General features: G+C 44.0%; 1 protein-coding gene across 1 annotated transcript in view; it reads right to left on the bottom strand.

The window, feature by feature from the left end:
• clasp2 (cytoplasmic linker associated protein 2) overlaps positions 1-25252 on the bottom strand; it is an 85496-nt gene that overhangs the window by 25417 nt on the left and 34827 nt on the right. The window contains exons 9-23 of the mRNA XM_063185323.1: positions 22202-22278; positions 21747-21839; positions 20943-21088; positions 18420-18555; positions 17868-17938; positions 16655-16714; positions 16139-16216; positions 14718-14885; positions 14075-14112; positions 11554-11691; positions 8615-8707; positions 8417-8443; positions 4554-4715; positions 3992-4033; positions 2709-2816 (exon numbers count right to left, since the gene is read on the bottom strand). Coding sequence (XP_063041393.1) covers positions 2709-2816; positions 3992-4033; positions 4554-4715; positions 8417-8443; positions 8615-8707; positions 11554-11691; positions 14075-14112; positions 14718-14885; positions 16139-16216; positions 16655-16714; positions 17868-17938; positions 18420-18555; positions 20943-21088; positions 21747-21839; positions 22202-22278 — 1437 coding nt within the window. The remainder of the gene's footprint in view (positions 1-2708; positions 2817-3991; positions 4034-4553; positions 4716-8416; positions 8444-8614; positions 8708-11553; positions 11692-14074; positions 14113-14717; positions 14886-16138; positions 16217-16654; positions 16715-17867; positions 17939-18419; positions 18556-20942; positions 21089-21746; positions 21840-22201; positions 22279-25252) is intronic.

Genomic DNA, 25252 nt, shown 5'->3' with positions numbered 1-25252 from the left:
GAGCTGCACTCTGACCACTAAACGTTTTACCAGGAAATCAAATCAGTGCACAGCACAGCAGAGCACAGCAATGACCTTGACTGGGTAAACGTTAACATCATAATACATTTCACAGACCCATCTCATGGGCGACTCATTCATACATCATTTATTATCTGCCTGGTGGAGGAATGTATTAAGGTACCGTCATAAATAAGTGATTATGCGATGAGGCAGATCTGATGCAACCAACAAGTTATTACTACTGATCTTAATAAATACTGCACTGGGACCACACTGTGTACTGCAACTGCACGGTTGAACTCCTATTTACTCTTTCCATGCTGGAGCAGAATGGCAACTCTTTCAACCGTTCTCTGGGTATGGCAGTGCAGATTTTACCTACATGCTAGCAGTTATCATTGAGTCCTATGAGACCAGCTGGCGGCTAACCGGTCTCATAGGACTCAATGTTAACTGCTAGCTTGCAGGTAAAATTTGCACTGCCATACCCAGAGAACGGTTGAAAGTACAGGAGAACGGTAAAACCCTATTATGTAACTCAAGGGGAGGTGCAAAATAAGCTTATTTCCAAAAATGGGACAGTATCACTTTTAAGTCTTTCTTAGAATTCATTCACTCTGAAAAGCCTCGGAAAGTGCCATTAAATATTTGGGAGCATTTATTAGGTGTTGTGTGGACCTTTGCCATTCCTTTTCAGTTTACGTCTGTTTGGTCCAGCACCTGAATTACAGAGGCGCGCACATTCCTTGTCTTTTTAAGCCTCAGAAACACCCATGATGGGTAAATCTTGAGTTTGTCCCAAACATCAGAAAAAACAGACGACATTTCAAGACTATTGCAGATTCCCCTCTGAAACCCAGTCAGCAGAATACGCAGAAAACAGCACTGCCAAAGCACAGGAAGTAGAAGAGAGCACTCCACTGACATCCCACACGAGAGACATAGACAGTGCAGACGTAGCATAAGCGTACCCGAGGGCATGTGTGAATCGAGACTCATTGGCAGCTGCCAGACAAATACAAGCAAACCCCTGCATCGATTCTCAGCTGCCAACATTCCAATAGCAGGCCAATAAATCCACTAGTGCAGTTGTAAGAAGGAAGGGGAATTTCTACGATTTATTTTGCTTCGTTTTTCAAACTTAAAGCTTGGAATTGTCAAAACAGCTTAAGTAACAGAGTGAAAGTTTAGATAATTAAACAAACTGCAGAGCCAAAAACAGTGTAAATGGAGGGTTTTTTAAGGTTATCACAATCTTTGCTTTCACTTCAACACTGGATTTATTTCTTAACTAGTCTCCTGTTGGGGACTTCAAGTGGTTTGTGTTTTTAAGGTATGGGGTAATTCCAGGACAGGAAAATAACACTGATTGCAGACAGTTCTGGAGAAATAATCACTTGCTTCCACTGTGTACAGAAACGTTAAATGCGATCTTCCGTATGTGGAAACATGTTTACATACTGTCCGCGAAAATGGTCATTCAACCTGATCATGTTAGAGTTGAACATTCTGGAGCTTGGAAGCTTGTTACATTTGTAGAGCCTTAGTGCAACCACTATGCACTGACGCCATTGGTATAACTGGGATGTTTTTTTTTATTTATTAGTTTGTCCTGTCCAATGTCCAAACGCCTTCTGTCATTGTCTTGGAGTAAATGTGTAATGTAAATGCATTTGAGTTTGTTTACTTTCTGTCACTGTGTATGGTTTTGTCATAGCCAGATAACAGCATACCATGCCTCCTTTGCTGACAAAGAAACTACCCTTTGCAGCAGTAAACTTTCAAAAAGCTTAACTCTTTGAATGTTGACTCAGTTCTTTTATCTTTTGCGCATGTCTCGTCTGTAGGGTTGGGTTCTGTGCAGTGGCATGCCGGTTGTGTTAATGGGTAACTGGAGACCCACGCCCTGTATGACTCCTGAGAGGGTCTTATTGTGTCCTGAGGGGGATCAGGAAAGCTTTTTGATGAGGAGGGAAGCTTCCCCAAGGGTGATGTCTTTTAAAGGCTGGTTCTTCCATTAAAAAGAGTCTAGCAAGTCACTGATGGTGTTTTGGTAATCTGAAACATGACCAAGACTGCGGAAGCCATTTTTCTACATACACAGGTGACTTCATACTGTATACAAAAATACATTTTGCTATTTGGTCCTCAATTTCCTTTCAGAAAGAATGAAATATCCACCAATGAACTCTCACAATGTCCCTCTATGTTGTCCCTCTATTAAAAAAACCGTCCAGTCTATAGTGTCTGCAGTATAATCCATATCAGGATGGTCATCATTGACTGTGGTTCCGTTTCTGCTTGGGGAAGCATGTCTGGCCATGCCACGGATGTGTGACCAGACATTCACACACACACACACACACACACACACACACCCTTGCTAGGGTAGGAGGGGATGTCATGAAGCCGTGTGTGTGTCTCTGTGTGTGAGAGCGGTGTGTGTGTGTTTATCTCTCAGGAGGTGGCTGTGTGTGTGTGTGTGTGTGTGTGTGTGTGTGTGTGTGTGTGTGTGTGTGTGTGTGTGTGTGTGTGTGTGTGTGAGAGAGAGAGAGAGAGAGAGAGAGAATGAGTGTGTGTGTGTGTGTGTGTGTGTGTGTGTGTGTGTGTGTGTGTGTGTGTGTGTGTGTGTGTGTGTGTGTGTGTGTGTGTGTGTGTGTGTGTGTGTGTGTGTGTGTGTGTGTGTGTGTGTGTGCGTTAGTCACCTAGCGGGGTGAAGGAGCGCACAGGGCTGGCGTCTCGACTGCTCTCTCGACTGGCCTCCCGACTGCAGCCCTGACTCACACTGGGCCTCGGGATACGACTGCCTCGAGCTGGAGAGAGAGAGAGGGAGAGGGAGGGGGTAAAGAGAGAGAGGAGAGGGAAAAGAGAGAGAAGTGAGATAGAGGAGGAGGAGGGAGACCGGGTGGAAAACCGGGAGGTAACAGGGAAATGGAAAAGTGGGGGAATAGAATGGGGAAGAAGGAAGAGAAAAGGGGGAGACATCATGAGACTGGACTGAGAGCAACAACCTGGAAAAAACAACACTCCACAGGGTGCATGAATTCTTCCCAGGGAAAAATATCACTACCTCTACAGGTGGTGACACAAAAACTCTTCCTTGTCAAATAAAATCACGACCACTGCGTTAAGCGATTTGTCAACGGCTTAAGTCTCCATTGTGCCGTATGGCTAACATGAGGCAGCATTGTTGGATTAAAAGTAAGTAAACCTGACAGAGCAGCACTGTTCATTGCAATAAGCCACATTTTGACTGGAGTTTCTGGAATGCAAATACCTGACAGAGCCATTGTGAACAAATCTGTAGCCAAAGTTGTATACCTCGTATTTTCCCATGAACCGCTGGTTCTCCGGTTTATTTAATTTTTTTAATGCCATGCGACCATTTGCTAATGCTTTGTATTGCGTTTTTTTTGTGCATTTTTACCTTATATTATGTAACTGTACATACCCAATTACTAATGTTGATTGTAACAGTCATACCCATATGCTTAAGTACAAGTACAATGTCAAAACATTGTTCAAACTCTTTCAAACTTTGGTACAGTGTAAACGGTGAAAGAAAGAAAGTGTAACCAGTATTTTTAGCACCATGTTCAAAACCCGTTTGATGTAGAAGGTGGGATCGCCTGTGTTTCTATCTACTGTTAGCCGCGGAAGCTTCATTACCTCATAACATTTTCTGTGACACTTCCAGGAGTCGTAAGTAACAGACCAAGGCATGGTCATAACCATTTTGGTGACAACAAGGTTATAACAGACTCTGCATGAAAGGGTTAAGATGTTCTGTACAAAAGTTCAGAGGTTCATTAATACTATTTTAAACACTAGGGTGAAATAAAGGGAGTGCAACTGTGAGCCAGTCTGGACAGACGTAGAACCTGAGTAATATCTCTCACTTTGTCTCTCTCGTTCTTCTGTGGGGAGAGGGGGTAAAAATAACAGAAAGGGGGAATCTAGAGACAAAGGATTTTGTGTGAACTCTTACCTCCTTTCGATCCGTTGTAGATGTGGCTAATGCTGGACGGTGCTGAAAATGGAAAACATATTCATTTTAGACAGGCCAACAATAATACGCACATTTTTTTGTTCTTTTTTTAAATGTGTTGTGCGTCTCGTCAGCAGCTAGGAGCATGGGGCTGCTCAAATAGCTCCCTGGATGTGTTTGCGTGTCTGTGTGCATCTCTCTCTCCACAGGCAGCTGTGTCGGGCTGACATTTCTGCTGGTGTGTGTGTCCTTAGCCACAGACAAGTGTCTGGGGTTGCCATCTCTGCTGCCCCCCTGGCTATGTGCTTGTGTGAGTGTTGTGTATGTGTGTGAGTGTCCTTACCCACTGACATCCGTGTAGGGCTGCTGTCTCGGCTGGCCCCAGACTGTGTGTGTGTGTGTGTGTGTGTGTGTGTGTGTGTGTGTGTGTGTGTGTGTGTGTGTGTGTGTGTGTGTGTGTGTGTGTGTGTGTGTGTGTGTGTGTGTGTGTGTACTGTATGTGTGTGTGTGTGTGTGTGTGTGTGTGCGTGCGTGTGTGTGTGTGTCTACTGTATGTGCTTACCCACTGACAGCCGTGTAGGGCTGCTGTCTCGGCTGGCCCCCTGACTGCGGGGGATGCGGCTGCGTCGCTGGGGGCCCGTGCCCATGCCCCGCGGAGCCGTACTGAGCATGCTCAGAGCCGTGCTGTTTAGCACCCGGCCAGGGGAGCCCGAGCGAGAACCCGCTATGGAGGAGAGGAGCACATGTTAGCAGGAAGCAACATGTACACCACATACATACGAACGCACGCACGCAGCCTAACCAGCAAACCAACAAAATTCCCCTTACTAATGAAAATACTCCTCTAAACACACGCTCTCTAGGAAAGTTCAATACGCATGCACATGTGTACGCACTCATAACCTAAAGCTCAATGTCACTGTAATTGTACTACAAAAACACAATCATGAACACTGTCTCTATAGGAATACCAGCTACTGTATTTGGCTATTGGCATTTGGCCTGAGTTTACTTTCCCTTCCACAACAAGTATTACATAAACCACTAACTGCTCTCTATGAAAACACAAAAAAACGAATGAAAGAAATGGCAACTGGTACTCAACATCTGGCAAGTTCTAAGACTTAGACCCCAACTCAATATCTAACCTTACATCCTCTCCTTTTGTTTGATGTTCTGTGATGAAAGGGAGGACCTCATATACGGTAGAGGCTTTCTTCAATATCTCGCAAGTCACGGGTAATGCTCTAATTTACACATGGGATGTTGAATGGGGAAAAGTCCCCCAAAAGTTGTTGTGACTAGGCTGACAAAGGGGAAACTTTGTTGTTTTCTCCACAGAAGCTGGTTGTCAGCGAAGCATTGGGCCACAAGCAATAGGAGAGGACGGAAGGCTAGATTAGATATTGAGGTGGACCTTAGGAACCCTTCACCCATTGTGATGACACTTCCTACATCACCTCCTGATGCTTGTGAAGATACAGATTACCTTGTCACTAACACTAACAAACAATAAACACTCCAAACACAGAACACCATTTCACACTTGTCATTTAGAAATATACATTTGCACACACTGTACAGTCCACAACATCAAACATGGGGTCCATCTTACAGTCTTATAAGCGAGACAGGACATACAAACCGAGGTAACACTTTATTTTAATGGTCCCTGCTGCACTGTATAACAACAGAACAGAGTCACCCTGTGCACATCTCACTGCAACTCCTTGATGTAACGGTTTAAGTACATACTATGACGTTCTAGACTTGAAATCCACTGTACTATGGCAGAGACACATTGTAACAGGGAAGGTAAAACAAAGTGTTACCGATTTCAAATAAGCCAATTAGTCTGCCTTCTCATGCACTCTGTTTTTGCGCTATCCATTTTCATCACAACCAGGGCCAATTATTTGTGACAGGTTGTGTGCAACTAATTAAGCTTTGTATAGCTGTGAGAAGCAGGACTTAAAACACAGTGTTTTAATGTTGATTTTATTAATGACTGAAGCTCTGTAATGCATGATAGGCGATAAGAGTATACTTTAATGTTTGGTTTTGTTTAGTTTAACATAAGGCAACAAAAACACTCAAGCCGAACATGAAGCAAACTGTGCCACAACCTCAAGGTGTGTGAAGGGGGTATTAGACATTATCGGTGAACACAGTGTGCTTTGTTATACGCTGCTAGGAAAGTATTTATAAAAGATGAAACTATATAACACACATTGCTGGATAACCAGGGTTGTTGAAGGCTTTTGGAAACCCCTGAAGATCAACTTTTGAACTACAAAATATTGCCCTGTCCAGGAGTAGTCCCAGAGATCTCAATCTGCACAAACAGCAGAGGAATGCAGGGGGAGTTCAGGCAGGGGTAGCTAGCGAGCTTCAACCCCAGTGCTTTGGAAGAACAAAATGATCTTTGAACGTCTTGGTACAAAAGTTCCTTTTGAGATCTGTGGTCTAAGGTTTTTTTTTACACAGTACTATTGCTGGGAGATCTGTGGTCTTAAGTTTTAACAGTACTATTGCAAGTGAGAGGTAATTTTCATGCATTGTTAAAAACCTACAGCAAATATCTGAAGATAAATGTTTTGGTTTGACTTGGCACCGACTTGCAGAAGAGAGAAGCAAATATAGTGTATATTATTGTGATGTTAAGTTCATTTCTCTCTTTTCTTTACTGTTCCATTCAATTTGGATCCAACTATATTCTATTCAATGCTTTCTGTTCCATTAGATGGAATCAAGAGCAGCCTATGAGGCTTCCAGGTGGCAAGTTCCCAGTCATTTGATTTATGTATACGTCACATTTTTCCAAATGCAAATGATTCATTATGTGATAGAATCAGAATTCAAGACTGTGATCGAGAAACGATGTACATATTTCTGAAAGCCAAATAATTATGCGGAAAGGTTTTATTTCCACAGGGATTCTGGAAATATTTCGTGGCCAATGTCAGTAATGGAACTGAAAATAAGCAACCTGTTTTGGGGCACAACATTTATCCAATCTTGGCTTTTGATCTCTGAAACTCTCAGCGTAACATACATGTAACAAATTAACCTGCAGCAAATATATCATCTTAAAAAAGTGTGACTACAGTTAAGATGACTGATGCAATAAGATGATCCAAATACCCTACAACTACTACATTCCCACTACAATTTAGCACAACACTAACACATTCCCCAGTACACTAAAACAGCTATTGCACAAACACTTTCCCACTAAAACACCCACACCACTAATTAACACATTCACACTACAGTAAAACTACCACGTCCACCCACCACACTACACCCACTACAACAACCCACTACACTAAAACACCAACACCACTAACTAATTCAGCGCGTGCACCTAGTGAATGTGGGCAGAGGATAGAGGCTCTGCCTGTTACACCACCCAGAAACAGGAAGCAGTGGAGGCCGAGCGAAAAGACGGAAAAGGAGCCGAGAGAGAGTACAGTCAAGATATACGAGGAAGTTGCTTGCTTACCCCTAATCGGATTGGCCGATAGCGATCCTGAGCCAATGAGAGGGTTTGATTTCAAGCGGGGCGGGTTTACCAGTTACCGTTTAAAAAGCAGAGCGCACAGGAGGAGCAGATTAACAGGCGCAATGGGAACACGGATGCATGTTGACATATTGGTTGTTGGTGACAACAGTCAGGTAAAACAGGTAACGACAGACAAGTGTGCAATGGCAAAGACGAGGAGACTCATGATGGGTGGGGAAGGGGGGGAACACAGAGTTGCACAGAGAAAGGGAACAGCCCATTCTGAGCCACAAGAAAAGCCAAGCCGCGCCACAACACCTAAACCAACCCAGCACACCACCAATGACACAAGGTGATCAAAGGCCTCACTAGACAGCACTGGGCCTGGACAAAGTGGTAGGTAGTTACAAATAGAATGTGATGTTGTTGCTGTTTTTATTGATCATTTTTGGTGTCTGAGGGGTGAAAGGTCAGGTGCCCTCAGTTTTCACGTTGGGGAGGAGGTCATGTCATGTGGAGGTCAAGTCAAGGTCGTAAGGTCAACAGGCCATCAAATTCCCCCTCCAAAACATACAAGTCTGTATCCAGTCCGCTCAGCACTGCGTATGGTGCCCAGTTCGACACTGACCAACCAAATTAACCCATTTCCACTCTCCACCAACCCGCCCCGCCTGTAGACATACACACACACACCCACAGAGCAAATAACAGCAATGGCTGAGTTTACACACTTTACAGCTGTACATATGACTGGACTTAAGACTTTGAACTCGGACAGAAATGGACTCTTATGGTGAAACACCCAGGTGAGGTACACACGTAAGGCATGCGAGGAAAATGACCAACACGCCCACACACACACGCACACGAAACAAAATCACTCTCACACACACACGCATGCATCCTCAACAAGCAGGTACCTGGTGTACAATCTGAATCATCAGAACCTGAAGCATAGAGAGAGTTAAGGGGAGTGGATCGTTACACTCCAGTTACGACCACCATTGCACTCCAAACACACACACAAACACGCACACACACACGCACGCACACACAGAGCTGAGCTGTGAATTTGTGGCAAGTGCAAATGGACGAATGGATGGACGGACGAGACTTACGTTGGGACTGAGACACCATCTTGGTCCTGCTGCGTCCCCTGGAGTCGGTTTGACTGGTGCTCACCGACATCTGCTGCTTGGTTCGCACACGTCCTGACAACATAACATACAAAATAGAAGAAAAAACAAGAACAAACATGGCACTTTAGGAGGGATTCGTAGCGAAAAGGGAAAACAAAACATTTAGTTCACTTGCTTTGGTCTTAACCGAAATATGCAATTTCATATTAATTACTGGTATTTAAGCAGAACAAGAGGGTCGAAAACATGAAAAATTAAAAAAGAAAAATCACGCTCGATCACTGTAGCAGCATATTGAGGATGGGCGAGGTAGAGAGGCCTACAGGGATTTTAGCAATCATGGAAATCTGCCCGCTTTGATCACTGAACTTACCATATAATCAGCAGAGAGCAGTGATGGGCAACCTGAATTCATTAGCTATAATGCATTGCCACATCTTCCAAATGACCTGGCTTTACCTGACTAATTCAACCAGGTGGGGTAGAATTGAACAGGTGAAAACAGGTAATGTGGAATATGTGGCACTGATTCTTAAACGTATGAATCCAATTTGCCATTCAGTGTTTTCTGATGATAGTGTCTCGTTAAAAAAATATTGCTTACTAAAAAAATTCTATGAGCAATTGCAGGTTTGAGAGAAGACGTGGCTTTGGCAGGGGGGTGGTGTGCAAGCATCTTTACACATTACCACAACAGCTTAACAGCACACACACAGAAACACACAAACACACACACACACACACACACACAGACACCGACAGACACACAAGGCAATATGCAAGAAAGTGGAAGGAGGAAATGGCCGTATGAAGAGATGAGGATGGATGAGGGCTCAGGATGAGGAAGAGAGCTCTTGATGAAGCATCGGGATGGAAGCACAGACATGGACTAGCGCTGGAAATGGGGCTGGGATGAATCTCTAGTGCAGAAAATTAATTGTTGAAAAAGTGAAAAGTTCTTTTTTTTTCAACCAAAAGTGCTGTGTTTGGAAGGACACCTTTTTAACTTTTTTGCTGACTTTTGCAAGCCAGAGCCCTGGGCACATTTTCGCTACTATGTGTGCATGTGATCACATCAAGGTTAGTAGTAGAGTAGAGATTCTTTTATCCCCAAGGAAATTAAGAAGGTTAGCGGGTGGGAAGTGGGAGCCAAAATTCTGTGTTTTTCACCGGCCTTGTATGATCACATCTTGACTTGGAAAAGTTTTCCAGTTGGGGAATGCAGAACTCCCACTGGAGAGAGCTAGAGACACATCTCTGTATAGGCAGTCCACTTATGCACTGCAGTGAAACCAACATACTCTACACTACATATTTCAAGAAAGAGAACAATGACGTAGACATATTTTAACAATTTGACCTCAGGCATTACGTATATTAGTCTCGAACCGCTTTATCCAAAAAAAATGATTTATTACTTGAAATACTTTCTTTGAAGGATCACCATTTCCTGAACCTAGAGTGTGACTTCGACTTGTTCCTGGTTTCACTGCTTTACCGTTAATAACAAAATCAAACAACTTTTTGGCGAAAGAAATGTTCTTGGTGCCCCTTAGGTCTGGCCATACACAGGAGGAAAATGCCCCAATTTATTTCACACAATGTACCATTTACAATTGCCAAGTTCCAGCCAGTGATGTTTTAGCATCAGCTAATGTGTTTAAAAATATATCAATATATTAGCCTAGATTTATGGGACACTCTGCATTTGAGGTCACACTGAGACATTTTTCATTGGTTCCTAAGATTATATACAAATTAATTGATTAATTGATTAAAAACAAAAAAAGTACTCCATGGTGATTGCTCATGACGATGAGGTCAATGACAATGATTGGTTAATTGCAGCCCAATTTCATGAGCTTGCAATTAGGTGGATTCCAAGCACAACCACGGATGGGATGAGGCCGAGCTTGTGGATACAGAGAGATGGAAAAGAGAGGTGGGCAGGGTCTTACCATCCATCTTATCAGATGATGCATCGTCTTTCAGATGGGAGAAGAGGAGCAAAAGAGGTTAAAGACCCAGAAGAAAGAGAGAGACCGAAGCAGCACACACACAGACACAGACACACACATCCATCATCTAGCATCACTTTTCTATCCATTTGGTTTAAGAACAAACACATCTAAAACATAGAGGTTGGGCTGCACAGATGCTACTCTTGGTCTTGATGACCAGCAGCTGAGCTGCTACTGCTCTGAAAAAATCAAAATCCTGCCTGTTCCTTCATTACATTTCTTGTAGAATTGGATGCATACACCAAGCCAGGCTTCTAGAAGCAACGCCGCCGAAGGTGTTGCATCACTAGGAGGGCACAGCCGGGCTAGGTGTATGCATCCAATTCTACAAGACATGAAATGAAGGCACAGGCAGGATGCTGTCATATTCTCAACAGATAGGTCTTCACTTCTAATTTCAACTAGCCTCAAAGCTGTATTTTCGAACCGAAGTCGCCGGTGTAGCAGTCCAGTTCCCAGCCGTTAGAGCCACAGCCGGGCCAAGTAGAATACTCTTAATGCCCTTCCATGTCGTTACTTTTCAGGTCTTCATGACCTGAGACACATTTCCTGAGTTCCTGGCAGTCAACCAGTCTCCTCTGGCTCTGTCTATCCAAGTCTCCTTTGGGAGTTCTGGAAAAACGCCCTATAATTACTACTAAGTGCTTTAGCACAAGGACACACAACTGGAGTAAGGGCCTCTCAGAAGTGCACAGAAGCGTGTCGTGCACACATGAAAGGACCATCTAGGACACAGGCAGGTAGATGAACTGGGGCTACCTACAGTACACATAGCACACGCACGCACGCACGCACACACGCACGCACGCACGCACGCACGCACGCACGCACGCACATCATAGAGCCGACAGCCAGACAGAGACAGAAAGAAAGACACAGGCAAGTGAGCTGGCCTACCGAGTGATGCGAAGGACCCGGCAGGCACCCTGGAGGCCCCTCCCGTCTTCCTGGCCGCCGCCCCCGATGCCGCGGCAACGTCCACATCGCTACGGGAACGCTGCAGGGAGCCAGGAGAGTTGGTGGACTTGACTGGCACTGTCGAGGGGAGATGAAAGATCACAGGAGAGAGCAGAGATACGCGTGGTGAAAATGTGCTTAAATGATGATCTTAATTGCTAAATGTGAATTCTGTTGCATGTGGTTTCCAAACTTTTTCTGCTGGGACCCCCTTCTGAATATTCTCACAAGGATACGACACCAGTTGGTGAAAACCAACACAATTTCTTTGATCCAAAACCATGTTCGACGCCTGACGAAGGCCTTGTTTTAGGTTGAAACGTGGTGGTGTAAAAAAAAAAAAACAACAAAAAAATCTAAGTACTCTACTATATCCAGGACCCGTAGTAACTCCTTTCTGGGATGTGCATGCAAATCTTTTTTAACCGTCTTAATTTTGCTTCGTTTGAGTGACAGGCTTGATGCATCATACCCATTTTTCTTGTTACGCGGTTGAATCTATTCAGAAATAACAGAATAAGGTTGGATGTCATCAGCAGCCAGTCCAGCAGGTCACTGCTTTGAGAGCATTAGCTGAACACTGCTAGATTTGGGCTGAATCCATTCAGAGACAACACTGTGGGTGAGGATGGATGTTATCAGCAACAAGCCCAGCAGCAGGACATTGTTTTGAGGACATTTGCTCAAGTACAATTCTGGCAAATTGCCCTGCAATGCATCACGGCTGCTCTGTTCTAACTATCTTTTAAATCTCCCAGTCATGTGAGCGCGGATGAGGGCATAAATCAATGTCATGATTTTTAAAAGGCCACACAAATAAGACCCGAGCCATAATGGTGCTCAGAGAAATGTTTTACAGGCTTTTGACATTGAAGTGAAACAAATTAATGATAGGATCTATTTTATTAAGAAGGAAACATATTTCAACAAAGACTCTCAGTCATAAAACAAGGAAACACCACATTTTTCTTTTGTGCCCACCCTGTGAGAAGATGGGTGCTTTGAGGCTCATTGCAACTCAATGCACATAGACCCAGTGCACAGATGAAGTCAACTGCCAAAACATTGCTCATTGAAAAGGCATTTCCTTAATTGTTTTAGATAGAATTAGAAAGCTATGATAACACATGACTACCTAAAAGCCATCAAAACATTGAACCTTCCTGCAACATAGTTACTATCAAGTCCTAATGGGTCCAGAACATTTAACAGAATGACCATTGCTGTTAAAGGTTGGTTAAATAAATTAAAGAAGGTGAGCACAGATGCCAACGGCTTAACCCATTGATGCCTAAGGCAACTGCAAAAAACGCCTGCTGAATGTCTAAGCCCTTGTTGGGAAAGTTCCCCCCAGCCTATAAAAAACAAAATATTTTAGCCTCTGATGCACATAAAAAGATGAAATAAGTTGCATTTTTAAACCCCAAGACCCTCATCTTGCGTTAGAATTCATCTGTAACATACCCATATCTTTATTTAAAAAGCTAAATCTCAAGAGCCTGAATGCAGAGTATATGTGTCTCCAGGCATCAGTTAAACAACATATGAGTCATCAGGCTAAAATGGCTTAATCTACGTACTCGGATCAGAAGATGGATATGCTTCAGTGTTTACTGCTTACATGTCATTACTGCTAGCTTGCCCATCATTGCCTTCCCTGCCTATAATGGAAGTCATTCCTCAGGCTGGAATTGAAAACCAAAACCCGTCTGCAAGCCTGGATGTTTGCAAAACCACAATCCCCCTGGAGTGGGAGGAAATGAGGCTCTGAAAATTCTCTGACTCGACAAAAAGCCAGAACAACAAGGGCGGGGCCTAGTCAAGGTTCTGTGGGCCAAGTTCTAAGTTCCGTCTGCCTGATGAAAGATACCCACACTTTTATTCATCCCTCTGTTCACTCAAACTTTCATCCATCCACCCACCCTAGGCACCCATCCATCCATCCATCCCTCCATCCATCCATCATTCCTTTGCCTAGCTGATGAAAATAAACCTGTATACTGTAGCATAGAGTAGACAGTTTGGGCCAGGCAACAGAATTGGCTTGTCAGCAGGAGGACAGGTGATGGGTGCCAATGTCAGTCCCTTGACGACCGCTGTCTCCTTACATGTAGGAGAGGGCAGGCTGGGGAAACACTTAAACCACTGATTCTCAAACGCTGGGGCGCTGAAGGTATTCAAAGCAATAGCCATTACACGCTGAATGGCTCTGCCTGAAACGTTTGTAAGTGAATAAAGAAAGAAATATCTGAAGAGTGCTGTCCTTCGCTTCCTTCCCTTAGACATGGACAACATCCACCTCTTAATGTATGGAAAGTGTAATTTTCACTGTCATAATGAATACTTAGTACTTAATATTATTTGTGAATAGGCAGCATAAACTCAGTAAATAAACAACTATTAACCCGTCTAAGCAACAAGCAAACACAAACACGTCATTTGACAACAGGGATGTTCCTACCTCTGCCAGGTGCGGCCGACCACTTGCCCAGAGGACGGCTGAAGAAGAGAATGAAATATGATCAGATGTGACAAACACAGGCCATACATTCAAGACCAGTGAACCATAACAATAAACTGCAAACACTGCATTCTCTTTTAGTGACTTAATTCTTTAACTTGTGATTCAAATCATTTACAATACATGTAACACACTAAACAGTATACAATCACTTTGATGTCGAATGTGGCATCAACATCAATGCTCAAGGCTTGTTCAGTTTTGTACTGCCAGTGCCCTTTCACATGCATGTAGAGGTGTATGTGTTTGTAATTGTTACACTGGGCTCACTTAAAGCTGTCCTGCCAGGATCAACGTGTGTGGAGTCACTTAGGGCAGTCCAGTGAGGTGTGTGTGTGTGTATATATATATATGTGTGTGTGTGTGTGTGTGTGTGTGTGTGTGTGTGTGTGTGTGTGTGTGTGTGTGTGTGTGTGTGTGTGTGTGTGTGTGTGTGTGTGTGTGTGTGTGTGTGTGTGTGTCTGTCTCACTTTAAGCTCTCCTGTGAGGAGCTTGATGAGCGGTCTGGCTGGGGCAGGGAGGCGATGTAAGAGCAAGTGTGAGTGTGGAGTGTGAGTGTGTGAGTGTGTGTGTGTGTTCTCACTTTAAGCTCTCCTGCGAGGAGCTGGAGGAGCGGTCTGACTGGGGCAGGGAGGCTGCGCTGCCGGAGCTCTTGAGGCAGGACTGCAGCGTCCTCTGATAGGACGACTCCAGAGACGAGTACAGATTCTCCGCCTCCGACGGGAAGTGAGCCTGCAGACCCCAATAGGCCCTGACGGAGAGAGAGAGGGAGAGGGGGGGGGAGAAGGAGGAAGGAAGTGAGAGATGGAGAGGAGGAGGAGGGAGAGATAGAGAAAGGAGAAAGAGAAGAGTGGGAGGGAACGAGAAACAGGAGGAGCAATAGAGAAAGTTACAGAGAGGGCAGAAGAGAAAGGCAGCAAGTAAAACGAGTGAGAAAAGAGGGAGAGAGAGGGAGGGAGAGAGAGAGGGCGAGAGAGAGGGAGAGAGAGAGGAAGAGAGAGATGGGAGGAGAGAGTAAGAGGAAAGAAACAGAGGTAGAAATGCAGAGATGGAGAGAAACAGGAAAGGAAAACAGAGAGAAAGTTACAGAGAGAGTGAAAAGAGAAAGGGGGCATTTAAAAGGAGAGGAGGAGAAACAAAACAAAAGAGAGACATAGTTGTGTTGAGTGATAACAAGCTAGTTTGATGGCATGTAGGGCAATGGTTACTCCAGGACAGGACAGGAATGGAAGAAGAGGAGGAGGACGACGAGTGAGTGTTTGTAAAACGGGGTCATATGGATCCAAAATAACCCGGCTGGCCCGGCCCGGCACGTCTGGAAATCTCTTTAAACGTCAATCAGCTGGGTTTTCAAGGCAGGCTAGTGGGCTGGGGTGTTAGGGAACATGGCCCCTACATGACCTGATGTTGGGAACAACAGAGGAACAGAGGAAGTGATGCCAGACACAGCAACACTCCCCTCCCGGCAGGGTGGTTTTATAACTCACCACTGCAATGGATGGGGCTCTTGCATATAGAAAAAAGGCACGAAAAAAAAAAAAAATATGACAGCTATGGCCAAACACAAAGGTTTTGACCTTGATTTTTTGTGCCAAAATTGGACTGAGGTCATATCAATGTCAATGTCATCAACTAAAATTGCCCATCTTTGAAAATTTAAATTAGTGGTTCAATGTCAGGTTTTTGTGTAATGTTGCCGACAGGCAGACAGGCAGACTGACAGACTGACAGACAGGCAGACAGACAGGCAGACAGACAGACAGACAGACCGGCAGACAGACAGACAGATACCCCTTCTCTCTCGAGGGAGGGGTAATGATGAAAAGTTCAGCTCCAGATGGGACAGACCGACACAAACATGGACAGATGTGCATTTAATGACACTGCGCATGTGGGTGTGTGCCATTATATATGTATATATATTATAATATATGTATATATATGTGTGTGAGTGTGTATGTGTATGTGTGTGTGTGTGTGTGTACATGAATGTGTTTAGCTTACTTTCTGGCTTCCACCCGAGCCTCTGAGTCGGCATCACGGATGCCCTTCTTAATGCTCTCAACCAGCACTGCAGCATGCCTGCAAACAGAGGAGGACAGGGAGGGATACGAGAGAGAGAGAGAGAGAGAGAGAGAGAGAGAGAGAGAGAGAGAGAGAGAGAGAGAGAGAGAGAGAGAGAGAGAGAGAGAGAGAGAGAGAGAGAGACATGAGCAAAGACAGAAAGAAAGGCAGAAAAAAGACAGAGAAAGGGATGGAAAGATAGTAAGACAAAAAAACAGTCAAACGTTGAGAGGAAGAGAGAGAGACAGAGACAGTGACGTTTGACCAACACACCCTCAGACATCAGTCGTTTTAGATCCAACCCATTACCCCGATCTTTAATTTAACAGGCTAAGACAAATGAGTCTGCAAGGGCATATTATCCTCAACATCCTCAAGTGGAGTACTGGCCATTGCTGCATCAGGACATCATTGTTTATGCTGCAAATATGACGTATGGTAGTGCCGTTACCGTACCTCTCAAGAGAATGAGTCTGCCACTCCTGCAGGAGCAGATCCAGGAACTCGTAACAACGTCTGCAGAAGAAAAAAACAACAAACACACACAGAATTACACATACCAAACATACGAATATTATTATATTTATTTAAATTTTATTATATTACACATACTAAACAAATATTTTATTATTATATTAACATACTAAAATAATATTTTATTATATTTATTATATTACACATACTAAAGGAAGAGGTTATTGTATTCTGCACAATATTGTATTATTTATTAATTATTATATTATATGACATCATGGTTGCACTGACCAACCTAATCTGGCCATGTCAGGAAGGTGACACCAAAAGCATTGGATATAGCTTCCTCCTTTATGTCAGCATGTGTGTGTGTGTGTGTGTGTGTGTGTGTGTGTGTATATGTGTGTGTGTATATGTGTGTGTGTGTGTGTGTGTGTGTGTGTGTGTGTGTGTGTGTGTGTGTGTGTGTGTGTGTGTGTGCGCCCAATTGTTTGCCATATTTTCGAGTCATGCAAGGCTTCACATTGGAAATGGCTGCAAATGTTTTTGTGTGTAAGAAACACCCCAATTCAGTTCCATATTTCTGAACAGTGTAACATTTCATATTGGAAATGTCCTTCCTCTTTCATGTTGACGTCAACTGGTGTGTGTGTGTGTGTGTGTGTGTGTGTGTGTGTGTGTGTGTGTGTGTGTGTGTGTGTGTGTGTGTGTGTGTGTGTGTGCGTGCGTGTGTGGGAGGGGAGACTCCAGTAGCCCAGCTGGAGTAGCTAACAGGATGTTGCTCACAATTACATCACCCTCAGAAATGCATCACATCTCCATAGAACCCACTGAGATTCCAAAACAGAACACTCCCAGTTCAAAACACCACCACCACCACCACCACCACCAGGGGGTCACATTCGTAAAAATCAGCTCCATTGCTTCCACTCAAACACACAGACGTGCACAGATCTGATTTCAAGTGAAATGACACACACAAACACATACGCGCACACACACAAGCGCACACACACACACGCGCTCACGCACGCACACACACACGCGCGCGCACACACACACACACACAAGCGCACACACACACACACGCGCGCACGCACGCACACACACACACGCGCGCGCACACACACATCTCTTACCTCCTCACTGACCATTGACACCTCCCCCCCACCACACACACACACAGGCCTCTTACCTCCTGACTGCCACTGACTTGGATGTGCAGTTACTGGTGATGAGTGGGATTAGGCGTGGAACATGAGTGTGCTGCAGAGAAAAACACACAAACACGAGGCGTCAGGAGGACACACACACACACACAAACGCGCACATACAGTTAAACGCTACACTCTACAGTATCAAACGATGACTTCTCTAGACATGTGTACATGATTTAGCGCTAGTAACTGCTAAGAAAATAGTAACTGATGGTGTCTACCCGTATGATGAAGTGTAGGCGGCAGCTCTGGAGGTGGCCATGACTTTGACACAATTGTGTGTGTGTGTGTGTGTGTGTGTGTGTGTCCGTGCTGCCATCTTTGCGGTGGCGGCTCTTGACGTGCGTGTGTGTGCCTATGTCGTGCGTGTGTGTGCCTATGTCGTGTGTGTGTGTGTGTGTGTGTGTGTGTGTGTGTGTGTGTCATGTGTGTGCTCCGTCATTGAAAACTATAAGATGCAGCGTATGGTGGCGGCTCCTGGCGTGCGTGTGTGTCTGCGTGTCTCTGTGTGTATGCTCCGTCGTCTTTACCCGTATGATGCAGCGTATGGCGGCCACTCCGGAGCTGGCCATGACTTTGGCACAGTTGGGGATGAGGTTGAAGAGCACGGGCACGATGGCCTCCGCCCCGTGGTCAAACTTGTTCCCCAGCAGCGTCGACAGGTACCTGGTGGTGAGAAGCAGATATACAAACATTTACATTTAACATTCATACATTCAGAACAGTGAAAAGGATGTGTGAAATGAAAAAAAGAGTACAAAACAAAATAACAAATGTGAACGGATGCCTTTTGGGTGCCAACACAAATATATTCAAAACAAAAAACAGTACCGGTATGTGAAAAACATGAATGAAATTATTTTTTTTTGAAGTTTAAACATTTTAACAATTTTGTTGACCATCCTCAGGTGTCGTCAGCCTCCCACCATCGCAGTGCTTCAACCGACATAGTCTTTGGTTTCACTGGTTACCATTTGACAAAACTAAAGTTAAAGCCAGGTCCAATAGCTTCACAGTTCATAGGGAGAGTCTGCCCACAAAGAAGCAAACATGCATTACCAGAGAAGCCAAACGTTTTTGCAAACCAATTTAAATGGCCTTGCTTCACAACAACACCTACAGTACATTCAACCTCTCCAACACCAGAACCATTTCAATGCCAACAAAAATTATAAGTAGCAGGTAAAAACTTGCACATCCAAACGTCTGACCTGGGAGCAGGACAAACAGCCAGATAAAAAGAGAAAAGTCCTTTTCTTTTCTTTTTGCTCCCACTTATTTTTATTTTTCCGTGACGTTTGGGGTAGATTAGCTAATAGCTAATCACCACACACAGAGGAACCACTATGGTGTGGACATGCTAAGTCCAGTAATCCTTGTTAAAGGCCTATTAGCTAGCCCCAAATGTGATGAAATTGATCCAGCTTTCTAAAGAAGAAGCCATGTCATGCAGACCACAGCAGCATAATGGCTGATATTCTGTTTCCATTCCCATTTTATTTCTTAAAATAGAATGAGTACCGCCGCATATTCCTGCACTGTCACGGGTACACGCATCCCATAAACCTCAGAATATCATATAATCAAGATTTACAAGAAGTGATTCGAATTTTATGGAGCACTATATTATACTGTCTCATTTCCAAATGTTGCACAGTACCCCTTTAAGATTTCAGGCATGCCCAGGTAGACAGCCCTCCTGTTCCACCTGTGAGCGCAGGTCCTTAGCCTAGTTTATTACATTGCTTCAGGTGGCTATTCCACTCTTATGGATTTTTCAGTATCAATACAGCCGAATCTTACTTTACTATTAGGTGTGTAAATAATAATTGAAATATATCGATGCATCAATCCTACTATGGCCGACGATTTAATCGAATCGCATCGTATTGTGGGGCATTCTTAAGTATCAATCGAATCGCTGGCCCCTCGCCAATGCCCTAGCTCCATAACATACAGTAATAGAAGTGGAAAAGTAATTGTATCGTATTGTAGGGAATTCTTAAGTATCGAAAATAATCGAATCACTGCTTTAAGAAATCGATACAGTATCATATCGTCATGGAGACTGTGATTTACACCCCTACGTACTATCATACTAATGTCATTCGTACAGAGGGTTTGGATGGAATGACCAAATTGAAAAACGTTTCACTAAAGAGAGGGGTGAAGTTTGAAGCTTGAATTTTTAAACGTGTGTCCCCATTCCTTGTCACTCCCCTGATTGACCGCTTGTCCGGTAACAAGACTAAGGTCCTCCCAGAACACCCATCTCAGACGTAACATGGAGGATTTTTAAAAATATATATTTTGGTCTTTCTGTCATTATTTGAGATAGGACAGTTAAGTGGTAGACAGTAAGATAATGGGGAGAGAGAGTCTGGGAAAGGTCCGGCAAAGTACCCAGGCTGGAATGGAACCCAGGTCACTGGTGTTATAGTGCAGTGCCCTTCCACTTGAGCCACGGTAGGGCCATGGAGGATTTTTTTTTGACTGTAGTTGCACTTCTGTCTGGCAAGGCCAGGCTGGTCATTTTGGGCAGTGTATGCACATCCAAAGTCACTTGTTGCAGGTGCCATACAATAGTGTCAGAGAGTTGAAGGTAGGCCTACACACTGCCAAATAAGTTACAAACAATAAACTTTATTCAATTAAAACAGCAGCATTTAAAACAATTGGATCAGGCATGTTGCTGTTTTAATTGAGTTAAGTTTATTGTTATCTTATAGGCAGTGTGTAGACTTACTTTATTCAAAAGGTCAGGCTAGTGCCAATGCACCAAGGTGGTTTTCAGGCCTATATGACGGAGCCTGTGCAGGTACTCGCACAAGTTACGTTCGGCACTAAAGTGCTTATTTGCGAACCACTCTTGTTCATACCAGGCTCTGAACTTTTTCCGCACGTGACTGTGTTCCCCAGATGAACCTGCTCACGGTTTTCCGGTTTGCGATCGCTAAGATCTGTAGCATGAACACGACTTTTCACGATTAGGTGCGGGAACGGGCACCGGCATGGTTATCAGTCGGCCGGAATGCGCCACAAGTGTGACTTACGCGACGGTGATGCACGCCTCCCGGACCACCTGAGAGCGCAGGTCCTTGGCCGACAGCTTGAAGGCCCCGTCCAGCAGCCGCAGGTGCGGGAAGAAGCAATCATGCTCCATCGCCCCGGCAACCAGCAGAGAGCGAATCTTCTTTAGCTGTAGACCAGACACATTTCAACAATCATTTAAAGGAGCAACATTTGAGTTAATAAATCAACTTAACAACTAGGCCTATGTGTAGCCCCTTAACACACACCATTCCTTCACTGGAATGCTGTAATAGTCACTGAAAAAAAATTTAACTACCATAGCACTACACCACTATGACAGTGCACAGGGCCTTTAGTAATACATTGATGCTGTGTCTCAGACAGTGCACTTCTGCACTATGGTTTTGTAATTAATACGCCACACACACTAAAACATGAACACTGAAGTGCACAAGTACACCATTTGAGATCCAGCAAATGACTTGGTCATTGCCATTCTGGTAACAGCCATTTTTTAACAGGCGATGTGTCTTAAGTTATATATACGTTATAAATGAGCTACTGAGGACTCGATCGATGGCTTTACACGCTTGCATACAAGGAAAATGTGACATAAAATCAAAACCATGACTCATCCTCTCACTCCAAGTAAATAACAATGCAGAAGTCAAATCTTCCTCGAGGCACAGTGTATCAGTATGTGTATTGCCCAAAATGCATATGCCACAATATGCAAAGCCATCTATTTTTGCGTTCGTATAATAAAAACAGGTCTATTCTAATCATTATAGACGTGATGGAGAGCGAGTGAGAAGACAACTCACAGCGTTGGCTCTTTGGTCCCAGTCGTGCTTATCATCTGACAGCACCTCTCGAATCTTATTCAGGTTATCCTCCAAGTCCCGCGCAGAGTAGATCTGGAGGAAGAGGCCCGCAAAGGAACGCAACGCAAGACAAGAAAGCAAAGCAGATATGATCAGACTTCAAGACTCCAGGTGTCAAAGTTTCGTCACCCCTCACGACACGGTGTCAAAGGGCGGCATCAAAGAAGGATGGTATGATATACGTCTTATTAAGTGTGTGTGTTCGTGTGTGTGTGTGTGTGTGTGTGTGTGTGTGTGTGTGTTCGTGTGTGTGTGTGTGTGTGTGTGTGCAGGAAGTTAGGAAGTGTCTAAGTGTCATCCAAAGTCTAACTTTGAGATCAGACTTTAGGAAGGGGTGTGTGTGTGTGTGTGTGTGTGTGTGCGTGCGTGCGTGCGTGCGTGCGTGCGTGCATTACCTGGACGGTAGGCACATCAGTGAAGGATTTCACAAAATCTTCCTCATCAAGACCTCCAGCGCTATCCTTTGATGCACCTGAACGAACAGACACACACACAGAAACACACACAGACACAGAAACACACACAGACACAGAAACACACACACACACAGAAACACACACACACACACAGAAACACACACACACACACACACACAGAAACACACACACACACACACACACACACACACAGAAACACACACACACACACACACACAGAAACACACACACACACACACACACACACACACACAGAAACACACGCACACACACAAACACACACACAACTGTTTACTCACTTCGATTTTTGCACATTTTCTTCATTGCCTAAAACTATTCCAGAAGGGTGCAATATTCTACCAGGCATTGCAATGAGTAAGTCGTTTCAACTCAAAAGCTCAAACGAACCACAAGTGCCCTATTCATGGTCCTGAGGTAACGTGGCTAATTGGCCTGAACAGCTAAATGAGTGTTTCCCATTTACAGAGCCGGAACGGAGTGCAAACACCTGGGGTGTTTAAAGCGCACAATAAATCCTCTTCTTAAAAGCCACAAAAAACAACTAGGTCGAGCGGAATTTGACCATGTTAACAGAATTAACATTTCAGGCATGTTTATCGAACAAAACTAAAAGATCATGAAAACAACTAGGCCTGGCTGAATTTAACCACGTGAACAGAATTAAAATTTCAGGCATGTATAACAAAATCATATCAGATAACATGATACTGACATAATATACACTCACCGGCCACTTAATTAGGAACACCTCTCTACTGCTGGGTTGGACCCTGTTTTGCCTTCAGAACTGCCTTAACTGTCTGCAACAATACTCTGGTAGGCTGTGGCATTCCAACAAAGATAAATTGGTACTAATAGGCCCAAATTGTGATAAGAAAATATCCTTATGGCATTATATCTCCAGCCTAAAATGTTGATGTAAGGCAGAGATAACCCATGTTTTTATGCTGTTGACGCCAAATTCGGACCATTTCACCTGAGTGTTGCAGTAGATATCAGGACTCATCAGACCAGGCAACCTTTTTCCGATCTTCTACCATCATTTATGGTGAGCCTGGCCAAATTGTTGCCTCATTTTTCTGGTCTTAACTGACAGGAGTGGCACCAAATATGTTTTTCTGCTGCTGTTGCCCATTTGCCTCATGATTTGATGTGCTGTGCAGTTGGGGATTTTCTTATGCATACCTCAGTTGTAATGAGTGGTTATCTGACTTAATGTTGCCTTTGTATCAGCTCCAACCAGTCTGGCCATTATCCTCAGACCTCTGCCATCAACAAGGCATTTTTGCCCACAGAATCGCGGCACACTGTATTTTTTTTCTTTCTTGCACCTTTCTTTGTAAACCCTAGATATGGTTATGTGTGAATATCCCAGTAAATCAGTCTTTTCTGAAATATTCAAATCAAGCCTTTCGGCACCAACAGCCATGCCATGTTCAAAGTTATTGAAATAGCCTTTCTTCCCCATTATGATGCCCAGTTTGAACTGCATAAGATCATCTCGACCATGTCTACATGCACAAATGCATAGAGTTGCCACCATGTGATTGGTTCATCAGAAATTTGCCTCAATGAACAGTTGTAACAGGTGTTCCTAATTAAGTGGCCAGTGAGTGTATATAATGAACATAAGTAGCTGTGGAATTGGGAATGTGCATAATAAAATTATGTGATCTTCGAGAAGGAATGTGCGCTTGTACTTATTATGTATATTTTCCATGACAGAATTCGCAGTCATATGAAATCCCAGTAAATGTATACATTTCACAAATTTAACCATTTAAGAGTTTGGATAAGGTTGAGATAACACTATTGCTGAACACTCATTCAAAACATACAGTCAAGTCATGGAGCATACGCTCGCATTATGGAGCAATCTATAATGTTTTTAGAAGCAGAAAATCAATGAGCTCAGCGTAACATTTGAGCATCGACCCCCCATGCCATCCAACAGCTTATTTGTCACTTTACAACACAGAGATTAGCTAAGCAGGTCCATGTTAAATTTCACCCCCCTGTGTGTGTTCTCCCGGCTAGCGTAATAGCAATAAAATAACTTTGCGCCTGTCCAGAAAGAAAAACTCAAATCCCATGTCTTCTTCAATTCCAATCCATTGGTTGAGCGAAGAAAGCTCTGAACAGCAAACAAAAAGACGGGGCGGAGTGGAGTCGCTCTGACAACAATGTCTGTGGGCTTGGATGGAATTCCTTCAGAAGAATGGACATTCTTTGTTCCGCTGAGCAATAATAAGCAGCCCCTGGCCCTACAGGCTCCAAAAGTCAAACACATCCGTGTTTAGTTTGGGGATATGGTTGCTTGCCATGAGGTTTTAGTCCAGGAGGACACTATATCCAAAGAGGACTCACAAAATGTCTCTTCATAAAAACAGTTATGAAAACAAGCTGCTGATTTGGGGCCTTTCACCTTTCACCTACATCTAGTTTTGAGGTATTCTACAAAATGTCACCATGATAACAAATCAAGTTGTGAAAATTACTCAGACTTTCCCTGTTGAAGATATTTCAAGCATGCAAATAAAACCTGAAACTGTTTTTTTTTTACGGCAAACATCTCTGAACATGATTACACAGTAACAACAAAAATGTGATCGCTGGAAATACATTGGGCACTGGTTAGAAAGAGGTGGATTACTGTGATGAAAATAATCTGCAGCCAGGACCTACAGAGAGGGAGAGGGAGAGCGAAACAGAGATAGAGATGAGAGAGATGGAGCGAGATAGAGAGAGAGAAAGCACAAGAGACTCCTGCTGCGTGTCCACCAATCCTCCGTGTGTGGGCGACGACGTGATTTTGGCTTTGGTGATACTGGCTCTGTGGTGAGTCTGCGTGCAAGTGTGTGTGTGTGTGTGTGTTCACTGCCTCACTGCGTGCATGCGCGTGTGCGTGTGTGTGCCTGTTTCCATGCTTATCTAATGAATATCCATGCCTCTCTTTTGGGTTGTGCCTTCTTACTCAATGTATGCTTT

Source organism: Engraulis encrasicolus, chromosome 20 (assembly GCF_034702125.1).
Source record: "Engraulis encrasicolus isolate BLACKSEA-1 chromosome 20, IST_EnEncr_1.0, whole genome shotgun sequence".
Lineage (NCBI taxonomy): Eukaryota > Metazoa > Chordata > Actinopteri > Clupeiformes > Engraulidae > Engraulis > Engraulis encrasicolus.
Note: the sequence above shows the minus strand (reverse complement) of the source record. Positions and strands in the feature narration are given on the sequence as shown.